This window comes from Tachypleus tridentatus, unplaced genomic scaffold (assembly GCF_004210375.1).
Source record: "Tachypleus tridentatus isolate NWPU-2018 unplaced genomic scaffold, ASM421037v1 Hic_cluster_1, whole genome shotgun sequence".
NCBI classification, from domain to species: Eukaryota; Metazoa; Arthropoda; class Merostomata; order Xiphosura; family Limulidae; genus Tachypleus; species Tachypleus tridentatus.
In genome coordinates, this window is record NW_027467777.1 from 29,567,579 (window position 1) to 29,576,468 (window position 8,890).

An 8,890-nucleotide genomic window follows, 5' to 3' on the forward strand; every position below is an offset into this window, starting at 1 on the left:
TCCTAAGTTCATTTGTTTCATTACATTTTAAAACGATACTATGTATTCTCTTTTGCGTTGTTTATTTTAGGCTGTGGAAAGAGGGGCCCATTAAAGAGAAACTGTTCAGCGTGTATCAGTAATATTTATGACTCAATGTTTTGTCAATGATGTAAAAAACTGTGAGAATAAAACACTTGGCGTTCTTTGTGGTTCTTTCTTTTATAATTATCGAAGCTGTTAGCATCTGAGTTTAATTCTTGGAATAAATATGTGTGTGTGTCCGAAATGACCTGTCGTTCGAGTGAAGCATAGATAAGAGACGCCGTTAGGTGGATTTGTACATGTGCAGCGAGAACTTAATAAAAAATAACCTTCCTCAATGTAGAAAAACTTCACTCATAAGTTCAGCTGCAAATACGAACTATTGAGAGACTATTTAGTCTTCGAGAGGAGTCTGTTATGTAGGCACTGACAGGGTTGTGTTGTCTCGTAATAATGGCAGAAATGAATTTAGGTAGGCGAGTGAATGTAATAACATTTTTGTATTTCGGTACTCGTAGGTTTGGGTAGAAGACATTTTTCTTTTGTTCTTTCCGTTCCGTAGTTGTGGCTGATGAAAATGGATTATTAAATAAACTCCAATTTAATAATTCTCTGTACCTTCTACAGAGAAGTGGCTGTGGGCGTTAAGAGAGCGAGGTTCTATATAAATTGTAAGGTTTTCAAAACTTGAACTGATATGTTAAATTCAGGAAATTATACTTTTATTGTTAGACTGGCTTGTTTAAAGTGTCCTTGAGGTTAAGCACAGCTTAGCTCATTATTATAAATAGAAAGATAATACAAAAAGAGAGTGAGAAAGGATAACTAAACAGTGAAACACTGACATTACTAAAAAACTGAAAATATCAAATACTGACATTGGTAAAACATTGGAGTTTATAAATTTACACGGATTTGTTAATAGTAATGATGTGTCTTACTACTCGGTGTTATCAGTGTACCCTGATTGGTTAATATGAATGTCGTGTTTTTACAATTCAATGTTATAAACTGTTGATTTAAGTGGTTATTTAGAGGTCAGTTGAAAAATGTCTTGTGTCTTGGATATCACAAACGACCAAGAGAGACGGATTCTGTTTAGATTTACATGGTCTGCACTTATAGACGTTCAGTTACAGTTCAAGTACGCGACATATGATATGCAGGGAAGTTTGAAGATTAAAAAGAAATAGGTTAATGAAATAAGAAAAATCAAAGGTTATCTAAATTACATTACGTAATAATTAATATCAGCATTTTCCCTATGGATGAAATATGTAATGTTTTTAGAATATAACCTGAAAATAACAACAGGAAAACAACAACAGAAACACACGAACGACGACAACAACAACAAAACAAAAACTTTACGTGGTGTATTAAATTTTGTTATTGGCTTTTTATTTATTACTTTGCTTTAAGAATGTTTGGTTAGAAGCGTTAAAAAGTCAGTTGGTAACGTCATTCTGTTTGTATTGTTTAGGTACGTGTGAATGAATTTATTTCTAAGACATTTCTGCCAATTCACTTACCAGTTAGCGTTAATTATGTTGTAAAGTCATCTTCTAATAATGCTTTAAGAATGTTTAGTTAGAAGCGTTAAGAAGTCAGTTGGTAACGTCATTCTGTTTGTATTGTTTAGGTACGTGTGAATGAGTTTGTTTGTTTGTTTTGTTTGTTTTGGAATTTCGCACAAAGCTACTCGAGGGCTATCTGTGCTAGCCGTCCCTAATTTAGCAGTGTAAGACTAGAGGGAAGGCAGCTAGTCATCACCACCCACCGCCAACTCTTGGGCTACTCTTTTACCAACGAATAGTGGGATTGACCGTCACATTATACACCCCCACGGCTGGGAGGGCGAGCATGTTTAGCGCGACGCGGGCGCGAACCCGCGACCCTCGGATTACGAGTCGCACGCCTTACGCGCTTGGCCATGCCAGGCCGTGAATGAGTTTCTTTCTAAGACATTTCTGCCAATTTATGTACCAGTTAGCAATAATTATGTTGTAAAGTCATCTTCTAATAATATCATAAAAAGCTAAAGACGTATGTAAGTAATAGCAATATGTAATTAAGCTAACAAATTATTATAAATAACATGCAGTTATGTTACATCAGCCATTGTTGGCTGTAGGTAATTAGTGTTAAATAATTGTCCCCGCTAGTACAGCGGTATGTCTCCGGATTTACAATGCTAAAATCAGGGGTTCGATTCACCTTGGTGGACTGAGCAGATAGCCCTTTGTGGCTTTGCTATACGAAAAACAAACACACAGGTAAACAATTATTATTTATGGTAAGTCGTTCGAGTAAATCACTTAATATCAACAATAAGTAATTAGGGTTAACCAATCAATATCAAGTTAACCAGTTATTATAATTTATATAACAAGAACGTAGGGTGCAACACTTATTGTTAGCTATGTATGTGTTAAATAATTAACTTGTACGTTAAATAGTTAGGGTTAACCAATCAATATTGAGTATATGCAATAAGGATAAAAAAATATATAATTAAAGTTAACCATTCGTAATTAACGGTATTCAATTAAGATTACAAACTTTTAATTGATTAATAGTCATTTAGTTAAGGCTAAACAATATAAAATGTATAATATGTAACTAGGCTTAATCAGTTGGTATTTTTATGTTTTGCAGAGATTTGAGATTCAACAAGATAAAAGAAGTCACTGCCAACACATTTAAAAATCTCAAACGTTTGAATACACTGTAAGTACATTTTTACGACCTAGGATTTCATAATCCTAAAACGTTCTTTCCTGAAACGTGATTGGTTAATATTAGAAAATACTAACTAAATCAGTTTTATTGGTGTAAAGTTAACAGAAAGTGGATTTAAGGTGTTAGAAGTTTTAATATCATTATTAAAATATAGAATCTTTATCTGTAATTTCTAAATGAAAATAAAAAGACTGGAACATCATAGGCCTTCAATTAAATTATTTTTTTAATTATTGCATAATATTAATTGGTACTATTTTAATTTTTATCTGGTAAACTGGTAGTAACGTAAATATTGTTGAGATAAATATTTATCTATTTACGTTATTCGTAAGAGGTTTGAAAAGTTGTTTATTTAGTATGTAAATGAAAATAATGAATATTTTACTTTGTACAAATGTTAAAATTATTTATGCTTTACAGACTGCTAAACAACAACCACATTACGAAGATAGAAAATAATGCATTTACAGGCCTGAAAGAATTGCGGTACCTGTAAGTACTAAGATATTTGGTAATTGTTTATCACGTGTTGTTAGTATGATATACTCCAGCTATATTAAACCTGTTGAGTTTAACAAACAATAAAAGAAAGAACATAATATCTCGAATTGTTCTTATTTTTTTTGTAGTCAAACACAAAGCTATATTGTAGGCTATCTGTGCTCTGCCCACCACGGGTATGGAAAAACAGTTTCTAGCATTGTAAGTCTGCATACATACCATTGTGCCACTGGATCCTAATTCCTGATGGCAAACATTTTATAACAGAAGATAAATTACATCAAAAATTATTTGATCTACACTGAGACATCAGCAGGATTGTATTAACAAGTGTGTAAGCTAGAAGGGCTCATGGCTCGTGTCCTGTTGCCGCAATTTCGCTCTGCTAACTTTGGAACCTGTTAGAGTTAAGGTCAAATGTCACTATTAGGTCAGACAAGAGTTGAAGATAGTTACTGTTGACTAGCTGACATTAACTTAAAATCCAAAACAATCGAACATTCAATAACTGTGACACACGCACTTTTTTGCTTCACTGGAAAAATGAAAATGGGATATTTTAAGGCTCTAGTTGAGTAAAGATTTGACCATCACTCTTATGTTGTATTCATGAGGCTTGGTTTGACCATCACTCTTATATTGTATTCATGAGGCTTGGTTTGACCATCACTCTTATTTTGTATTCATGAGGCTTGGTTTGACCATCACTCTTATATTGTATTCATGAGGCTTGGTTTGACCATCACTCTTATGTTGTATTTGTGAGGCTTGGTTTGACCATCACTCTTATATTGTATTCGTGAGGCTTGGTTTGACCATCACTCTTATGTTGTATTAGTGAGGCTTGGATTTTGTGGAAAGGAGACTCAAGTCCCAACACCACAGATTCACATTCAAACACAATAATGACTAGGATTACTCCCGGCTTGCCACATTGAACACAATAACAACTAGGATTACTTCCGCCTGTCACATTCAAACACAATAACGACTAGGATTACTCCCGACCTGTCACATTCAAACACAACAACGACTAGGATTACTCCTGACCTGTCACATTCAAACACAATAACCACTAGGATTACACCGACCTGTCACATTCAAACACAATAACGACTAGGATTACTCCTGACCTGTCACGTTCAAACACAATAACCACTAGGATTACTCCTGGCCTGTCACGTTCAAACACAATAACGACTAGGATTACACCTGGCCTGTCACGTTCAAACACAATAACGACTAGGATTACTCCTGGCCTGTCACATTCAAACACAATAATGATCAGGATTACTCCTGACCTGTCACGTTCAAACACAATAACGACTAGGATTACACCTGGCCTGTCACATTCAAACACAATAATGATCAGGATTACTCCTGACCTGTCACGTTCAAACACAATAACGACTAGGATTACACCTGGCCTGTCACATTTAAACACAATAATGACTAGGATTACTCCTGGCCTGTCACGTTCAAACACAATAATGACTAGGATTACTCCTGGCCTGTCACTTTCTCACACAATTATGACTAGGATTACTCCTGGCCTGTCACATTTATACACAATAATGACTAGGATTACTCCTGGCCTGTCACATTCAAACACAATAATGACTAGGATTACTCCTGGCCTGTCACATTCAAACACAGTAACGACTAGGATTACTCCTGGCCTGTCACATTCAAACACAATAACGACTAGGATTACTCCTGACCTGTCACATTGAAACACAATAACGACTAGGATTACTCCTGGCCTGCTAGCTGCAGGTGCTTCCATTATTATTTATTAAACTGCTTTTATCTGCCATTTTGAAACAGTTAACTAAACTAAAGGTCTGAAAAAAAACAATAACAGTTTCACCCAAACATCAAAACTTATGTAAGCATTATAATGTTTGTTAACACATCAAAATGCTAATAATATAATATAAACTCTCTCATCTTAACATAACAGTGCTTACAAATTATATTAATACCTCTTTTATGTTAACAGGGTTTACAAATTATATTAACACCTCTTTTATGTTAACAGGGTTTACAGATTATATTAACACCTCTTTCATGTTAACAGGGTTTACAGATTATATTAACACTTCTTTTATGTTAACAGGGTTTACAGATTATATTAACACCTCTTTTATGTTAACAGGGTTTACAGATTATATTAACACCTCTTTTATGTTAACAGGGTTTACAGATTATATTAACACCTCTTTCATGTTAACAGGGTTTACAGATTATATTAACACCTCTTTTATGTTAACAGGGTTTACAGATTATATTAACACCTCTTTTATGTTAACAGGGTTTACAGATTATATTAACACCTCTTTTATGTTAACAGGGTTTACAGATTATATTAACACCTTTCATGTTAACAGGGTTTACAGATTATATTAACACCTCTTTTATGTTAACAGGGTTTACAGATTATATTAACACCTCTTTTATGTTAACAGGGTTTACAGATTATATTAACACCCCTTTCATGTTAACAGGGTTTACAGATTATATTAACACCTCTTTTATGTTAACAGGGTTTACAGATTATATTAACACCTCTTTTATGTTAACAGGGTTTACAGATTATATTAACACCTCTTTTATGTTAACAGGGTTTACAGATTATATTAACACCCCTTTCATGTTAACAGGGTTTACAGATTATATTAACACCTCTTTTATGTTAACAGGGTTTACAAATTATATTAATACCTCTTTTATGTTAACAGGGTTTACAGATTATATTAACACCTCATTCATGTTAACAGGGTTTACAGATTATGTTAACACCTCTTTCATGTTAACAGTGTTTAGAAATTATTTTTGTTTGTTTTTGAATTTTGTGCAAAGCTACTCGAGGGCTCTCTGTGCTAGCCATCCCTAATTTAGTAGTGTAAGAAGAGGGAAGGCAGCTAGTCATCACCACTCACTGCCAACTCTTGGGCTACTCTTTTACCATCGAATAGTGGAATTGACCATCACATTATAATTCCCCCATGGCTGAAAGAGCGAGTATGTTTGGTGCGATGGGGATCTGAACCCGTGACCCTCAGATTCTGAATTGAGCATTAACCCACCTGGCCATGCTGGGCCTGTTTAGAAATTAACACCTATTTCATTCTAAGTGTTTGTTAATATGAATGTTTCTCACCTGTTAACTGTTTATAACACTTTTTCTCACGTTAACTGTTTCTAACACTTTTACTCACATGTTAACTGTTTATAAAATTTTTCTTCCATGTTATCTGTTTATAACACTTTTTCTCACATGTTAACTGTTTATAACACATTTTCTCACATGTTAACTGTTTATAACACTTTTCTCAATGTTATCTGTTTATAACACATTTTCTCACATGTTAATTGTTTATAACACTTTTTCTCACATGTTACTTGTTTATAACACTTTTTCTTACATGTTAACTGTTCATAACACTTTTTCTCACATGTTAACTGTTTATAACACTTTTCCAAATATTTTTAATTTTCAATACTGTGTTTGCTATGAATTCTTCAAACTAAACTGTTCACTTTTAGAATTGTTTCTCTTCTATTTAAGTAGATATCATACATGGTCATGATCAAATGTTTTTACTGATGCAACAGTGTAGTGAGTAAACCTAGGCTTCACGTGAGACATAAGTTCTCAGTCTTGACAAATGGAACTAATATATTGAATATATAACTTGTGTAACATTAGCTTTATCAAAATAGTCAGATAAAGGAAGGTTCTGAGTACAATAAAGTGGTATTATTATGTTTTATTTACTGTGGAATAGTAAAGGGATTACATCGCCATTCTGTTTCATTGCTATATAATAAGACAACTTAGAATTTCTTTAATATTTGAATATTAAGGTAGCTTTTCCTGTCATTCTGCTTCATTGTTGAATATTAAGGTAGCTTTTCCTAATCATTCTGCTTCATTGTTGAATATTAAGGTAGCTTTTCCTGTCATTCTGCTTCATTGTTGAATATTAAGGTAGCTTTTCCTGTCATTCTGCTTCATTGTTGAATATTAAGGTAGCTTTTTCCTGTCATTCTGCTTCATTGTTGAATATTAAGGTAGCTTTTCCTGTCATTCTGCTTCATTGTTGAATATTAAGGTAGCTTTTCCTGTCATTCTGCTTCATTTTTTTAATATTAAGGTAGCTTTTCCTGTCATTCTGCTTCATTGTTGAATATTAAGGTAGCTTTTTCCTGTCATTCTGCTTCATTGTTGAATATTAAGGTAAGCACTTTCCTGTCATTTCTGCTTCATTTATTTGAATATTAAGGTAGAAACTTATCCTGTCATTCTGCTTCATTTGTTGAATATTTAGGGAGTAGCTTTTTCCTGTCATTCTGCTTCATTGTTGAATATTAAGGTAGCTTTTCCTATCATTCTGCTTCATTGTTGTTAATATTAAGGTAGCTTTTCCCTGTCATTCTGCTTCATTGTTGAATATTAAGGTAGTTTTTCAATATAATTGTTGAATTGTCAGTTTATTAACATAATGCGTGAGAATACAAAAGATGTTTTAAAATGAGTAATGATATATTTGTACATAATGATGATATATATTATATTATATGTAGTGATATGTTGTACATAATGATATATATTATATTATATGTGAGTGATATGTTGTACATAATGATATATATATATTATATATGTTATATGTAATGATATATTTATTTTATAATGATATATATTATATTATGTTATATGTAATGATATGTTGTACATAATGATATATATTATGTACATATGTAATCAATGATATATGTACACATGATATATATTATATATTATGTTATATGTAGTATGTTGTACATAATGATATATATTATATTATGTTATATGTAGTGATATGTTGTACATAATGATATATATTATATTAATATATTTATATATATTGATATGTTGTACATAATGATATATATTATATTATGTTATATGTAATATATTTGTACATAATGATATATATTATATTGTATGTTATATGTAGTGATATGTTACAACATAATGATATATATTATATTATGTTATATGTAATTTATATGTAAATGATATTATATATTGTGTTGCATGAGGTATATATTATGTTGTATGGAAGTAATTATATATTATATGTTGTAATGTAATGTATTATGTTGTGCATATATGATGCATATTATATATATTATATGTTGATTAATATTAATTGTTCGGTATTTTTTATAATGATATATATTATATATTGTATGTTGATATGTTGTGATTATGTATATATTTTTTATATATGATATATATTATATTATATTATGTTATATATGCATAGTGATATGTTGTACCAATGATATATATTATATTATGTTATATCTTGATATCTATTTGATGTATTAATAATTTGTACATAATGATATATATTATATTATATGTTGTTAATGTGAGGTGATATATGTTTGTACATAGTATATTATATTATGTTATCGATATATGTATTGTGATATGACATTTACATAGCCTGTTATATATTATATTATATTGTATATGTATTGAGTATGCTGTACATAATGATATATATTATGATTATATATATATGTTATATGTATATGATATATTGTGTATGATATATATTAA

General features: G+C 31.3%; 1 protein-coding gene across 1 annotated transcript in view; it reads left to right on the top strand.

The window, feature by feature from the left end:
- LOC143241764 (peroxidasin-like) overlaps positions 1 to 3,265 on the top strand; it is a 75,770-nt gene extending 72,505 nt beyond the window's left edge. Inside the window, exons 2-3 of the mRNA XM_076484985.1 lie at positions 2,683 to 2,754; positions 3,190 to 3,265. Of these exons, the coding sequence (XP_076341100.1) occupies positions 2,683 to 2,754; positions 3,190 to 3,265 (148 nt within the window). The remainder of the gene's footprint in view (positions 1 to 2,682; positions 2,755 to 3,189) is intronic.
- Positions 3,266 to 8,890: the final 5,625 nt, after the last annotated feature.